Source organism: Tachyglossus aculeatus, chromosome X5, assembly GCF_015852505.1.
Source record: "Tachyglossus aculeatus isolate mTacAcu1 chromosome X5, mTacAcu1.pri, whole genome shotgun sequence".
NCBI lineage: Eukaryota > Metazoa > Chordata > Mammalia > Monotremata > Tachyglossidae > Tachyglossus > Tachyglossus aculeatus.
Genome location: NC_052097.1, coordinates 9400971 through 9417306, shown reverse-complemented (window position 1 = coordinate 9417306; position 16336 = coordinate 9400971). Strand labels below are relative to the sequence as shown.

The window sequence follows — 16336 nt, the reverse complement described above, 5'->3', positions numbered from 1 at the left end:
CAAACCCAAAATCCCTGGTTTAGGAGGCCAGTGCCTTATCCATTAGTCATGGGTTCTAATCCCAGCTCCACCGCTCATCTGTTGTGTGACCTTCGGAAAGCCACTTCACTTCACTTCACTGCTAGGAGAAGCAGCGTGGCTCAGTGGAAAGAGCCCGGGCTTTGGAGTCAGAGGCCATGGGTTCGAATCCCGGCTCCACCACAAGTCTGCTGTGTGACCTTGGGCAAGTCACTTCACTTCTCTGAGCCTCAGTTACCTCATCTGTAAAAATGGGGATTAAGACTTTGAGCCCCACGTGGGACAACTTGATCACACTGTATCCCCCCCAGCGCTTAGAACAGTGCTTTGCACATAGTAAGCGCTTAACAAATGCCATCATTTTTTTTTTCTCAGGGCCTCAGTTCCCTCATCTGTAAAATGGGGATGTGAGCCCCACATGGACAGGGACTGGGTCCAACCTGAGTTGCTCGTAACCACCCCGGCATTTAGCACAGTGCCTGTCACACAGTAAGCACTTAACCAATACCACATAAACACTCTGGAATGACCTGGAGGGAGACTGTCCCCGGGGGATTCCGGGAAACACAAATCCCCTGGGACTTGGAAGCAGAGGGGCTCAGGGTGGTCTTCAGCTCCTGCTCTGACAGGATGGGCTGTCCACCCTCTAGACAGTAATCTCGTTGTGGGCAGGGAACATGCCTGCCAACTCTGTTCCACTGTACTCTCCCAAGTGCTTAGTACAGTGCTCAAGGCCCTACTGAGAGCTCACCTCCTCCAGGAGGCCTTCCCAGACCGAGCCCCTTCCTTCCTCTCCCCCTCGTCCCCCTCTCCACCCCCCCATCTTACCTCTTTCCCTTCCCCACAGCACCTGTATATATGCATATGTTTGTACATATTTATTACTCTATTTATTTATTTATTTATTTGTACATATCTATTCTACTTATTTTACTTTGTTAGTATGTTTGGTTTTGTTCTCTGTCTCCCCCTTTTAGACTGTGAGCCCACTGTTGGGTAGGGACTGTCTCTATATGTTGCCAATTTGTACTTCCCAAGCGCTCTACAGTGCTCTGCACATAGTAAGCGCTCAATAAATACGATTGATGATGATGATGATGATGATTATTGTTAGAAATGCTCCCCGTTCCAATGTTCAAACAGGCACGTGCAGGATGGTGTAACGAGGTCCTACGCTGCATGCACATGGTGTAATGAAGTGACATTGTACAGAATGAGGCTGGTGGGGGGAAGCTGGTGGGCACTGAATTTTTGGCCACCTCAGTGTGAGGTGTCAGGATCTCTCAGCATTATTCATTCATTCACTCAATCTTATCGAGCCCTAACAGTAGCCCTCTTACACAACAGGGTCCAACCGGGGCCCTGAAGCACTCCCCGAAACACGGGCTGACCCCGATACCGTTACACCCCATCACTTGGCTACTGTGGAAGACGACAACGATGACCGCTCTCTGCTACCCGACTAAACACTTCCGGAGTTCATCAGAATCCCTGTGGCCATTTTAAAAAAGCGCTCCTCCTCTCGATTGTGAATCCGCTTGACTCACAAGGCCCTGTGTGCATCCCAACCACTGCACAATGACACCTGCGGCTGAACTCCTTCCCAAGAACACAGGGGAATCTGGTCCGAGCCAGGACCCTGAGGGGAGAGAGAGGAGGGGAAAAACGGTTCGATTCCAGTCCCAAATATCGAAATGCTGCTTTTCCAAATGGGAAGCAGATAAGGAAAGAGATGGGTCAACCCTGTGAAAGAAGCCCCTCGAGCTAGCCATTTAGCCAAGAAGATTTCTTCCGGTATCTTCTTTTCTGGACCCAGGCCGTGTCAGATGTTCCGATTCTCTCAGGTCCGGTCAAACCGAGAGAATTTTTTTGTTTTCTTTCCCTACCACCTCTTTAGAATAACTTACCTCTGCAGTGTCAAGTTGAGGGAACCTGTGCAGGCCTTGATTTTGTTCTGGGCTTCAAGATGGGTCATGCCGTCAGCATTTATCCCATCGACGCTGACGACCACATCGCCTATTCTCACGTTTGCCAGAGATGCTTTGCCACCATCTTTAAGCTGCAACAGAGACAAAACAGGATTAGGAGGGGCTTGTTTCACAGACCTACGAGTGGGGAGGTAGCAAAGATCTAGCCTGAAAGAATGGCAATGTTGCGCTTTTAATTTATATTAGAAATGGGTGCCTAATAAATGCTGCTACTGCTACTTATACTAAATTCATCATAATAGGAGCAGCAGCAATGGCATTTGTTTTGTATGCTATTTGTTAAGGGCTTACTACGTGCGCTGGCACTGTACTAAGTGTTGGGGCTAGATACAAACTAACCAGGTTGAACACAGTCTAATGTCCCACATGGGGCTCACAGTCTTGATTCCCATTTTACAGATAAGGTAACTGAGGCACAGAGAAGTTAAGTGATTTGCCCAAAGTCACACAGCAGTCAAGTGATGAAGCCAGGATTAAAACCCAGGGCCTCTGACTCCTAGGCCAATGCTTCCCTAATTTATTGAGCATGTACTGACTGCAAGGTACTGTATTAAGTGCTCGGGAAAGTACTACAGAATAACAAGACACATTCCCTGTCCAAAATAAGCTTGTACTCTAAAGGGGGAAGCCTGACCAAAAAAAAGATCTATAAATAAGTAATCAGAATAATTGAACAATACAGTGATGAGGGTAAATATAAACAAATATGCTATAATAATAATAATAATAATAATGGCATTTGTTAAGCGCTTACTATGTGCAGAGCACTGTTCTAAGCGCTGGGGGGAGATACAAGGTGATCAAGTTGTCCCACGTGGGGCTCACAGTCTTAATCCCCATTTTACAGATGAGGTAACTGAGGCTCAGAGAAGTTAAGTGACTTGCCCAAGGTCACACAGCAGACATGTGGCAGAGCTGGGATTCGAACCCATGACCTCTGGCTCCCAAGCCTGTGCTCTTTCCACCGAGCCACGCTGCTTCCCCGTGGAAGTACTTGACATTAAAACCATCAGAATTCCCAGGCACTGGCAACATCTCCCCCAAGACCTGAATTTCTTAGTTTCAGAGAAGACTTGCTGTGGATTCAGCTTTTAATAATAATTATTACTATTGTATTTAAGTGCTTACTATGTGTCAGACACTGTGCTAAGCGCTGGATACAAGCAAACCGGGTTGGACATAGTCCCTGTTCCACCTGGCCTCACAGTCTCGATCCCCGTTTTACAGATGAGATAACTGAGGGACAGAAGTGAAGTGACTTGCCCAAGGTCACACAGCGGACAAGTGGCGGAGCCAGGATTAGAACAGAGGTATCCTGACCCCCAGGCTTGGGCTCTTTCCCCTTGGGCCACACTGCTTCAGCTCTTAATCAGGGGCAGTCCAGAACCATAGTTATGCTTCAGATCAATCATCAATCAATCAATCGTATTTATTGAGCACTTACTATGTGCAGAGCACTGTACTAAGCGCTTGGGAAGTACAAGTTGGCAACATATAGAGACAGTCCCTACCCAACAGTGGGCTCACAGTCTAAAAGGGGGAGACAGAGAACAAAATCAAACATATTAACAAAATAAAATAAATAGGATAGATAGGTACAAGTAAAATAAATAAATAAATAAATAAGTAGAGTAATAAATATGTACAAATATATATACATATATACAGGTGCTGTGGGGAAGGGAAGGAGGTAAGATGGGGGGGATGGAGAGGGAGACGAGGGGGAGAGGATGGAAGGGGCTCAGTCTGGGAAGGCCTCCTGGAGGAGGTGAGCTCTCAGCAGGGCCTTGAAGGGAGGAAGAGAGCTAGCTTGGCGGATGGGCAGAGGGAGGGCATTCCAGGCCCGGGGGATGACGTGGGCCGGGGGTCGATGGCGGGACAGGCAGATGCGTGGCAGCAGAGCCATTTGGTCCAATATGTAGGAACTGGGATATTTCAGCAATACTACAAAATCTACCCCCTTTATCATCTCTCAGTGCCATGATTATAAGAGAATCCACCTTGTGTTCCCCATAAGTAGGGTCATTTTGTTAATGATTGGAACAAGTTTCCTGAGCAAGTTCTCTTTGCTCTCACCATCAGCCACCCCTCCTTCAGTCAATCAATCAGTGGTATCTACTGAACACCTTCTGAGTGCAGCACACCTTACTAAACATTTGCCTCAATCTTGCCTCTCTGGACGACAACCCCTTGCCCATATCCTGCCTCTGGCCTGGAATGCCCTCCCTCTTCAAATCAGCTGATTACTCTCCCCCACCTTCAAAGCCTTACTGAAGGCACACCTCCTCCAGGAGGCCTTCCCTAAGCCCCTTTTTCCTCTTCTCCCACTCCCATCTTCGTCATCCTAACTTTCTCCCTTTGTTCTTCCTCCCACTCCCAAAGCACTTATGTACATATCTGCAATTTATTTATTTAGAATAATGGTCTCCTCCGCCTCTAGTCTGTAAGCTCGTTGTGGGCAAGGAATGTGTCTGTTTATTGTTGTGTTGTACTCGCCCAAGCACTTAGTACAGTGCTCTGCATACTTTAAGTGCTCAAAGTGCTAGTACAGTGCTCTGCACACAGTAAGCGCTCAATAAATACGATTGATTGATTGATTGATTAAAGCGCTCATATGACTGAATGAATGAATGAGAGTACCACAGAAGCACGTTATACCATCCTGCCCTCAAGGACCTTACATTTTATGTTACCAGTGAAGACAGTTGGGACTAGGTTTATGCATCTTACAAAAATATATTTCAGTCCTTTCAAAAAAATGATGAGGACTATACAAGGGAGATTTTTTTTTTTTTTTGGTGGTACACCAAATCCAGTGCTGAGAAGGCTGAGAAAATCATCATCATCATCATCAATCGTATTTATTGAGCGCTTACTATGTGCAGAGCACTGTACTAAGCGCTTGGGAAGTACAAATTGGCAACATATAGAGACAGTCCCTACCCAACAGTGGGCTCACAATCTAAAAGTGGGCTCACAGTCTAAAAATCAACCGCAGGGTTCAGATTGATGACTGCTACTCTCACCAATAGGAGTTTTGCTCATCACTTTGGGGGGGGAATTTGTTGCCCCAATCTTTCCGATTTCCTGTTGTTCTTTTTCTCCAGGACATCTCAGCAAGGTGGGAGGGAAATGGTTTGTTTGTTCAACCACTGCCAAGCTTATCCGTAATAGAAGCCCTTACTTCTCAATCCTTTTTCTTTTGCTCAGGAAGTTTACTGTCTGGTCCCATTAGTGTAATGAATCTGACCTTTTTCTACTTTGGGCTGTGTGTCTTTCCCACCTCCCTTGGAGAAGCAAACAACTGATATGTTCCAAGAAAGATAAAAGACAATGCAAACAATTCCCAGAAAAGCACAGTTGGACAAGTTCAGCAGACTACTCTTCTGAACTAGAGGACTAGGGTCAATAGTTCATTTAATCAAATTTATTGAGTGCATATGGTGCGCAAAGTGCTGTACTAAGCACTTGGGAGAGTACAATACAATAAACAGACACATTCCCTGTTCACAATGAGCTTACAGTCTTGTGGCTTTAGAGAAAGGCCCCAGGGTAAGTTCAGTCTGATTTTTGGAAAAGGCCAGGAAGGAGCAGTCCAAAAAAAGTCTATCGTTCCACCAAGTGAATTACTGCAAAAGAATGTAAGCACTGTTTTAAGTGCTTGAAACAGTACCAAAGAAGCAAGATATACTTGCACAGTTGAGACAAGGAATGTGTTATGTGCATTGCACCTGATGGGTTCTCAATATATACCGTCATTACTACTACTACTACTATTATTACAAATTAGAGAAGTGGCTCAGTGGAAAGAGTATGGGCTTTGGAGTCAAAGGTCATGGGTTCAAATCCCATCTCCGCCAACTGTCAGCTGCGTGACTTTGGGCAAGTCACAACTTCTCTGTGCCTCAGTTCCCTCGTCTGTAAAACGGGGATGAAGATTGTGAGCCCCACGTGGGACAACCTGATCACCTTGTATCCCCCCAGCGCTTAGAACAGTGCTTTGCACATAGTAAATGCTAAACAAATACCATCATCATCATCAAATGTCCACCCGAAGCTACTGTATGACCAGCATGACCTAGTGAAAACAGCATGGACCTGAGTGTCGGGGACTTGGGTTCTAATTCTGACTCTACCACATGTCTGTTCTGTGACCTAGGGCAAGCCACATCACTTCTCTGTGCCTCGGGTACATCATCTGGAAAATGGGGATCAAGACTGTGAGCAGCCCCTTGTGTGACAGGGACTGTGTCCAACCTGAACGCCTTGTATCTACCCCAGTGCTTCTCTCCTATGAATCAATGCCTTAATCGTGGCAGGAGAGTTTGTGTACGCCAATGAAGCTTAGAGCTATGCCACTGAGAGATAGTCTCCCATCAGGGTCACCCATAATTGAAAAGTCGAAGCCGAAGCGTCAAAGTCGATTTCACCTGTGCTGGGCAGCAGTCGCATGGAAAAACAGCCAAAAGTGCATCATCAAATAATCAAAATGTTGATCAAAGACAATGGCAGAAACTTAAGGATAGTCACACCAGAATGACTACAGAAGAGCAAGATAGAGCGTTCTGGAGAAAATATGTCCATAGAGTTAACGACTCGAGGGCATTTGATGATGACCCCGCTGCTTAGAACAGTACTTGGTGCATGGTAAGTGCTTAAATACTACAATTATTATTAGAAATGCCAAACCAATCAGTTTCTTAAATTTTCCTTTAAAAATCATTCAAAGCCATCCCCTCAATATTTTCCAATGAACAAATACCACAATTATTATTAGAAACGCCAAACCAATCAGTTTCTTAAATTTTCCCTTAAAAATCACTCAGATAAAGCCATCCCCTCAATATTTTCCAATGAACATATAGAACTGGAAAGAGTGCAAGTGAAAACAGATGATCGGACAGTACTGTTTGCTACAGGACTGTCTAGAGTTAGAAAACCCACAGCATAATTGAAAAACTATATTCCCATGAAGGGAGAATTTCTCACACCACCTGTGGGTCATTACATAAAAGTGATGTTCTTCTGGTGCATAAATCAAGCTGAAAGGATCGATTTGGCAGCCTAGGAAAGTTTGGTAGAAAATCCCCAAATGTTCCTCGCACCAAATTCCACAGCTTCGAAGCCGCGGCAGCCTGGGAGAGATTACAGGAGAGCGAGTGGGAAGGATTTTTAAAGGAGACACAGGGTCCATATGAATGTCAGGATGAATTTGCTGCAGGTAACGTAAATTTCTACACCTCCCGGAGCCCTCCATTTTCTCCCTCTCCCATCCCGCCACACCTCCCACAGCTGATGGGCTAAAATTAGTCAGTTTTAATGGGGTCTGGGTTTCAGAGGGGCCGAGCGGTCAGTGGAAGCTGGGATATCTGGTGAGCAGATCGCTAAAATTAGCTCGTCTGCTTGTCAGCTCCGGGGGCGGAGGAGTTGAGCGTTCGAGAGTTGAAAGGTCCGAGGAAAGAAGGCCATTGACACCCATCTGCTCCTTGTATAAACGACGAAGAAAATACTTTCACTGTGGTGAAAAACGGTCCCAATTCTACGGAGCGAAAAGCTAAAAAGAAGCAGCCTACTCCCTTTCGGACAGGACATTTACTCTGGTTTCTCGTTCGGATCCGTTTAGAAAATGAGCTCTCCTAAGTGTCATAAATACTGGAGAGGCGTGCTTTTTCCCAAGTCAGTCATGGGTCCCTTCTTTCTTTTTTTACATATTTGTTGAGCGCTTACCGTGTGGCAAGCACTGTTCTAAACACTGGGGTAGATGAAGGTTAGTTAGATTGGACGCGGGATCGTAGCCCTGCCGTGATTCAGAAGCAGCATGGCCTAGGGGAAGGAGCATGGGCTTCGGAGGTAAGCAGCCTGGATTTGAATCCAGACTCTGCCCTTTGGCTGCTGGGTGACCTCGGGTTAGTCACTTGGCTTCTCTGGCCCTCAGTTCCTTCATCTGTTAAAATGGGGACTGTAAAATCTGTTCTCCCACCCCATTAGCGGCTGAGCCCCATTTGGGACAGCGTGACCAAACGGATAGAGCGTGGGCCTGGGTGTCAAAAGGACCTGAATTCAAAGCCTGGCTCTGCCGCTTGACCGCTGTGTGATTTTGGACCAGTCACTTCACTTCTCTGTGCCTCAGCTACCCCATCTGTAAAATGGGAAGTAAGACTGTGAGCCTTAAGTGGGACAGAGACCGTGTCCAACCTGATTAACTTGTATCTACCCCAGCACAGTGCCTGGCACATAGTAAACACTTAATACCACAGTTATTGTTATTATTATTTGATTATCTTGTATCTATTCCAGTGCTTAGTACAGCATTTGACACATAATAATTGAGTGCTGAATCACAACACCACAAGTATTATTATTAGAAAGGAACACCAAACTCCTCTGTTACCCCATTCTCTGTCTCTGTTGTCTTTCCCAAAGCCTTGGAGGTTTCAAAATTGCATGGGAAAAGGTTCTCATTTCCTGGGCGGAAGAAAAAGGCTAGAAAAGACAAATTCTGGCAGTTCCCACCAACTCAACAAGGTGGTCACGGCAGGGGACAAGATGACTAACATTGAATTTATGCCTCCAGCATTCGCTGCCCTCTGGGAGGGAAACCAGAGGAATCATAACTTCATTGTTTCACTAAGATCTAAAGCCCCCAAACAGGCAAATTGCATTTAAGAAAGCCAGAGGCCTCCCAAGACTCAACGTTCAACTACGTGCAGACGAACCTTCCTTGTGGGTGACTAAAGGTTTCCCAAAATGGAAAACCTGGTTTCCGAAAAGTACTTCGCTTCAATGCTGCCTGTATTTTTAATGAAAACATTTTCAGGGGCATAAATGAAATCTATGAGTACATTTCTATATAAGTGGGAAGTAGTGAGGCCTGGCAGAAAGAGCACAGGATTGGGAGGAAATCTGGGTTCTAATCCTGACTCCACCGCTTGTCGATTGTGTGACACTGGGCAAGTCACTTACCTTCAATAGGTCTCATTCTCCTCATTTTTAAAATGAGGATTTAATATCTGCTCTCTCTTCCTTAGGTTGAAAACTATATTAAACAGGGATGGCATCCGATTGGATTGTATTGTATCTACCTCAGTGCTCAGCACATAGTAAGTGCTTAACAAATACCACAGTAATTACTGTTATCATCATTATTATTAAAACAAATGCACCCACCTAATGCATTGTATGCCGACATCTGGGGATGTTGATGGCATTTTAAGCTAGCTTCTAGTCAAACTTCTGGCTAAACTTTGAGGAGGCAAGGAAATGGCCTCAAGGCCACTTGTCTGCTGTGTGACCTTGGGCAAGTCACAACTGCCCTGTGCCTCAGTTACCTCATCTGTAAAATGCGCATTAAGACCATGAGCCCCATATGGACTATGTCCAGCCTGATTAATTGTGTCTACCTGGGCGCTTAATACAGTGTCTACCAAAAAGAAACACTTGAATACCCTTTAAAAACAAAAACCAAAAAAAGGCAACTGCTTTGCTGCATGCCTGCTGGAGTCCAGAGAGTCTATTCAATTTAAAACTGCTCCCTGGGTCATCATCATCATCAATCGTATCTATTGAGCGTTTACTGTGTGCAGAGCACTGTACTAAGCGCTACAGTCAGTCGGTCAATCATATTTATTGATTTAGAGAAGGAGCGTGGCTTGGTGGAAAGAGCATGGGTTTGGGAGTCAGAGATCATGGGTTCTAATCCCGGCTCTGCCACTTGTCAGCTGTTTGACCTTGGGCAAGTCACGTAACTTCCCTGTGCCTCGGTTACCTCATCTGTAAAATGGGGATGAAGACTGTGAGCCCTACATGGGACAACCTGATTACCTTGTATCTACCCCTGTGTTTAGAACAGCGCTTGGCACGTAGTGAGCGCTTAACAAATACCAACATTATTATTATTATCATTGAGCGCTTACTGTGTGCAAAGCACGGTACTAAGCGCTTGGGAAAGAGCATGGGCTTTGGAGTCAGAGGTCATGGGTTCAAATCCCAGCTCTGCCAACTGTCAGCTGTGTGACTTTGGGCAAGTCACTTCTCTGTGCCTCAGTTACCTCATCTGTAAAATGGGGATTAAGACTGTGAGCCCCACATGGGACAACCTGATCACCTTGTAACCTCCCCTAGAACAGTGCTTTGCACATAGTAAGCGCTTAATAAACGCCATTAAAAAAACACAATATAGCAATAAGCAGACACATTCCCGCCCACAACGAGCTTACAGTCTAGAGGTGAGACTGGGTGAGGGCATAGTCACTTAGAGGGCATGGCCACGCTGGAGGGGACCATGTGTCTGCCCCACTCCCAGGGCCCTCAGCCTGCCCACCCGCCTGCGTCAGCAACGACTATTTGCAGAAGGCCGGGAAATGTGACAACACGCAGCAACGAAACCAGAAATGTTCCCGCTTCAGTCGGACTGACAAGCGGCACCTGGTCCCTGGATCCAGTCTTGGGATAGAACTAAGAGCCCAGATCTCTGGGAAAAGTTAGGATGAACCCAGCCCACCCACTGTGAGCGGGCCCTCGTCTGCTGAACCTAGAGCTTGTCGACCAAGAAATTCATTGCATGCGAAAACAAGTTCCTAAAGCCGAAACGTCCGTTGTTTCGGGAATGGTAGAATTCTTGACATCTGAATTCGTTCACCAGGGTCTGTCCCGGGGCAGAAGTTATTTGTACACGTGCTTCCCCACAACTAGTCTCAGGTCACTGCCCTTCCCTCTTCCGTGTGGTGGAGACGGCCAGGTGAACCCACTCTTAAATCCCCTTTGCTTTGCTTTTGTTTTGACTTAGAATAATAAAAATACTGATAATGGAATTTGTCAAGCATTTATACGTGCCCAGAACCGGGCTAAGCGTAGGGCAGGGGCAAGATTACCACATGGGACGCAGCCCTTGTCCCACCTGGGGTTCCCAGCTTAAGAAGGGAGGGAGATCAGGTCATAAAGCAGCAAAGTGGCCCATTTGGAACTGAAACCTAGATCATACTTTCAACAGTGTATTCTTTCCACCAGGCAATTCATTCATTCATTCATTCAATCGTATTTATTGAGCGCTTACTGTGTGCAGAGCACTGTACTAAGCACTTGGGAGGTACGAGTTGGCAACATATAGAGACAGTCCCTACCCAACAGCGGGCTCACAGTCTATAAGGGGGAGACAGACAACAAAACATATTAACAAAATAAAATAAATAGAATAAATATGTACAAGTAAAATAGAGTTATAAATATGTACAAACATACATACAGGTGTGGTGGGGAGGGGAAGGAGGTAAGGCAGGGGGGATGGGGAGGGGGAGGAGGGGGAGAGGAAGGAGGGGGCTCAGTCTGGGAAGGCCTTCTGGAGGAGGCGAGCTCTCAAGTAGGGCTTTGAAGGGAGGAAGAGAGCTAGCTGGGCGGATATGCAGAGCTTTTACAGCGTACCTAAAAATCGGCATTCTGACCATTCCATCCCATCCTCCTTGTGGCTTTCAAATAACTACCCACCTGAATTCCAAACCAGTTCCATTTCCCTTGGGTAAAGGCAGCTTTAAGAGCATCTATGCAATCCAACCCCCACCCTCATGGGATCCACCTCAAAGAGAAGTGAGGCTAGCTCACCCTAGCTTCCCAGGGGTTGCAACAGAGTGCTGCTCAAAATTATTCCGAAGAAGACAACATCATGTGGACCCAAGATACTTTGAAACTCATTTCCTCGCTGGGGAAAAAGTCTTTTTCCGAGGCAAAAAACTATAAGCAAGGTATCGTGAAGACACTTTTTAAAATGATATTTGTTAAGCGCTTGATTTGTGCAGGATACTGTACTAAGCACTGGGGTAGATACAAGATAATCGGGTTGGACACAGACCGTGGTCCACCTGGGGCTCACAGTCTTCATCTCCATTTTACAGGTGAGGTAACTGAGGCACAGAGAAGTGAAGTGATTGCTCCGAGGTCACACAGCAGACAAGTGGGGGAGCCAGGATTAGAAGCCAGGTCTCTGACTCCCAGGGGCTGTCTTTATCCACTAGGCCATGCTGCTTCTCAAAGTCCAACTTCAAATGACTTCCCTAAAGATGCCATTCTGGACTCTTCCTTAATCCAGGTCTCTAAGAGAGAAGCTTAGAGTTGGAATGGACAGACACAGAGGATTATAAAAAGGGTGACATGTGCAGAACAAGTCTCAGGACTTGTCAAACATTTCCTTAAATTACAGAGAATGAGACAGACAGTGAGTCACTTCAGATGGCCCCAGGAGAGCTGTGGTGTTATCTGTTCTTTGCTGTTCAGACACCCTCGTCAGTCACTGCTGATGTAAACGGCTTCCCCTCTGCCACACACACGCACTAATCCTCAGCCAGTCACAAAGCGCAAACATTCCGAAACGGAATTGTTCAAATGCCAGGGGTAGGCCAGGAATGTTACCAGATCCACGGTAACTGTAGGGAGCACAGCCTACAAGATAGCTGGTGAGGGAAATGCTGACTGGAATTTCCCATGTCAGAAAACCATGGGAAAATGGCCTGGGAAAATATCTGCCATCCCCTCCCTAACATCGCTGCTACCAAAATTCGGGAAACTTTGGGCTGGGACACTGACACTGAAGCAGACCAACAAGACCGTGCCAAAAATGGGAGAAAAGGAAAACTCCGATGTTAATAATTATAATAGTCGTGATATCTGTTGAGAGCTTACTACTGCTGTGGACAATAGTAAATCGTCCATGCTGGGAGAGAAACAAGACAATCTGGTCGGACAAAATCCCTGTCCCCTAAGGGGGCTCACAATCTATGAGGTAGGGAGAGCAGGTATCTTATCCCCATTTGACAGATGAGGAAACGGAGGCACAGGGAAGTTCTGTGACTTCCCCATGGTCACAGCAGACAAGAGATGGAGCTGGGATTAGAAGCCAAGTCCTCTGACTTCTAGGCCTGGGCTTTTTCCACAAGGCCATGTTGCTTCCAAGTCAGCAAAGTGTCCAGACACCATAGAGCCCACTGGGAAGTTCCCGTTTATCCTGGAAAAAGAGGGAATTTGAGCCAAGTCCAAGTGGTGATGTGGCACATCTCCCCCAGTGCCTCAGGACTTGGTCTGCCAGGGGACTTAAGCCGATTTTCTGTCTCTTCTCAGTCCCCCCTCATTCCTCAATTGCCAACTGCAGGATTAATGTGTGCAAAAGGGAGAAAATAACGGGTAACTGGATCGGTAGTGCTAGACTGAGTTGGGGACCCATTGGAGGAAGAGGGATGCCTCACTGTGCACATGCTAAAGTTTCCCAGGATCATCAACATCATCATCAATCGTATTTACTGAGCGCTTACTGTGTGCAGAGCACTGTACTAAGCGCTTGGGAAGTACAAGTTGGCAACATATAGAGACAGTCCCTAACCAGCAGTGGGCTCACAGTCTAAAAGGGGGAGACAGAGAACAAAACCAGACATACTAACAAAATAAAATAAATAGAATAGATATGTACAAGTAAAATAAATCAATCAATAAATAGAGTAATAAATATGTACAAACATATATACATATATACAGGTGCTGTGGGGAAGGGAAGGAGGTAAGATGGGGGGGATGGAGAGGGGGACGAGGGGGAGAGGAAGGAAAGGGCTCAGTCTAGGGAGGCCTCCTGGAGGAGGTGAGCTCTCAGTAGGGCCTTGATGACCACCCCAACCTTTGTTTCATTTTTTTTAATGGTATTTGTTAAGCGCTTACTAGGTGCTAGGCACTGTTCTAAGCTCAGGGATAGATACAAGGTCATCCAGTTGGATACAAGCCCTTTCCCATGTGGGGCTCACAATCTTAATCTCCATTTTACAGGTGAGGTAACTGAAGCAAAGAGAAGTGAAGTGACTTGTCCGATGTCACACGGCAGACAAGTGGCGGGGCTGGGATAGGAACCCAGGTCAATCAATCAATCATATTTATTGAGCGCTTACTGTGTGCTGAGCACTGTACTAAGCGCTTGGGAAGTACAAGTTGGCAACATATAGAGACAGTCCCTACCCAACAGTGGGCTCACAGTCTAAATTCCCCAACTTGTGCTTTAACCACTAGGCCAAGCCGCTTCTCGCTGCTTCATTCCCCCGCAAATGCCCTCAACGGGCCAAAACACCCAGTTTTAGGTCCCAGCCCTACAGCACTTATGTACATTTCTATAATTTAATGTCTGTCTCCCCCTCTAGACTGTAAACTCGTTGTAGGCAGGAAATGTGTCTATTGCTATACCGTACCCTCCGAAGCGCTTAGTACAGTGCTGTGCACACAGTAAGTGCTCAATAAATGCGATTGATTGAATGAATGAATGAAAGGTGACCTGCCCAAGTTTACTTTAGGAATCCTTTAGGAAATGTTCGCAAAAATGTTGTCACCACCGAAAGAACAGCATATGCCCATTAGGTTTTTAAATTGTGACTCCCACATGGACGGCTGGGCATAGACCTAACAGAAGCACCATACTGGACGACTTACTGTCAAACAAAATCATGAGTGTAAATGTCAATACCAGGTTTGCGGCTTGAAGGATCAAAGAGCAACTACGCGGCAGTGTTTTGGATTCAGAGCTCTTCCTCATTCTCCTCATACCACTCCGTGCCAGGTATCGCTAAGCCTACGCCCAAATCCGGATCCAATGCCCAAAGTAGGCACCACCCTACTTCCAACGCTGGTGATTCAAACAATGCTAGTTATTGAGCGCTTACTATGTACAGAGCACTGTACTAAGCGCTTGGGAGAGTACCACCGGACAAGCAGACAGAATCCCTATCCTTAAGGCTCTTATGATGTAGCAGGGGAAAAAAGACACTAAAGTAAACTGCAGGGAGGGGAAGGAAACCAACATAAGTTCTGTGGACCAAGTCACTCGTGTAGATTTAGTGATGGAAATCCATTTCTTTTAAAAAACAATATCCATTTCTATTTCTCTTTAGGGATATGCTTTACAAATAATAAATACTAAAAATTAAGAGTAGTAAAATAATGCCTGAGCAGGCAAAATTACAGTGAAAACGGCCGCAAAGATTAGCAAAAAAATGTATTTTTGTTAAAAATGGCCTTATTCCTTAGAGAAAGTGCTAAACATTAATTCATTCCTGGCTGAGGTACTTGTAAAATACCAATATAAAATATTATAACGGAAGAATGGTAACCTCTGAAAAAAAAATGTGAACACACTTTAAAGAAATCAATCAATGGCATTTATTGAGCACTCCCAAGGAGCTTACAATATAGTGGGAATCTTGCAATTTCCTTCTTATTTTTCTGGATTCTATGAATGAGTGAATGTAAAATCATTCTTTTCATGTCCAAGGAGTCATGATGAACAACATCCTCTCTCTCTCTGTTCTCCGTGCCTCCCTTAAACCCTTGTGATGCCTCAGATTATTACTAATATTATCATCATTAATATTACTGTATTTGTTAAGCACTTCTTATGTGTTCTAAGCACAGGGATAAATCAAGTTAATCAGGTTGGACACAGTCCGTCCCACATGGGGCTCACAGTCTAAGTAGGAGAGGGGGAACAAATATTCTCAAGTTCCAGGGGTGTCTGAAATAATGCCCAGAAAAACAGAAATCTATGAACCAACACTATTACTACGTCGAACGAATGGTCCTTCCATCTGAGTCTTTGGTCGCCAATGGGGTGCCAGGATCATCATCATCGGTGCTATTTACTGAATGCTTACTATATGCAGAACACTGTACTAAGCTCTTGGGAGAGTACGATACAACAGAATCAGCAGTCATGTTCGCTGCACATTCCCCTCCCATGAGTGCCCTGCACATGGTAAGTGCTCAATAAATACGATCGAATGAATCAATGAGCTTAGCAGGATGTTTGCAGTCACCCCTGTATGACGACAGCCTCCCACCCCGTCCCCTCAGCCATCTAATACACCACACTGTTCAGTTATCCTCTGTTGTATTGTGCTCTTCCAATCTCTTAGTACAGTGCTCTGCACAGAGTTAGTGCTCAATAAGTACCATTGGTTGATTTAAGGCAAATCCCTTACCCACTGCAATTAAAACTTTGGCTTCAACTAGAAACTGAAAGTTACATAACTTCCAGCAAGAGCTTTTCCAAAAATGTAGTATTAGATAGTAATTAGAAATGCAGTCATTCTACCGAATGCCAAGTTTTATCTCAACAGGATCGGATTAAACGCGTCCACTCAGACGCTTTAATGAGATTTGGATTCCTTTGGGTCCTATTAGCTCTGGTAAAAAGCTCTTAAATCAACTGGGACAGCTGTCCTGTGGGTCTTTAGACTTGCTGAAATAGATTTATGTCTTGGAGAATAAGAAAATCTTCAAATAGTCCACTTTCTCCATTCCGTGCCAACCGCAGTCAA

General features: G+C 45.5%; 1 protein-coding gene across 10 annotated transcripts in view; it reads right to left on the bottom strand.

Moving 5' to 3' along the window:
* LOC119947716 (PDZ and LIM domain protein 5-like) overlaps positions 1–16336 on the bottom strand; it is a 200106-nt gene that overhangs the window by 98884 nt on the left and 84886 nt on the right. For all 10 annotated transcript variants that reach the window (XM_038769339.1, XM_038769340.1, XM_038769338.1 and 7 more), the window contains exon 3: positions 1926–2077. In XM_038769339.1, coding sequence (XP_038625267.1) covers positions 1926–2077 — 152 coding nt within the window. The remainder of the gene's footprint in view (positions 1–1925; positions 2078–16336) is intronic.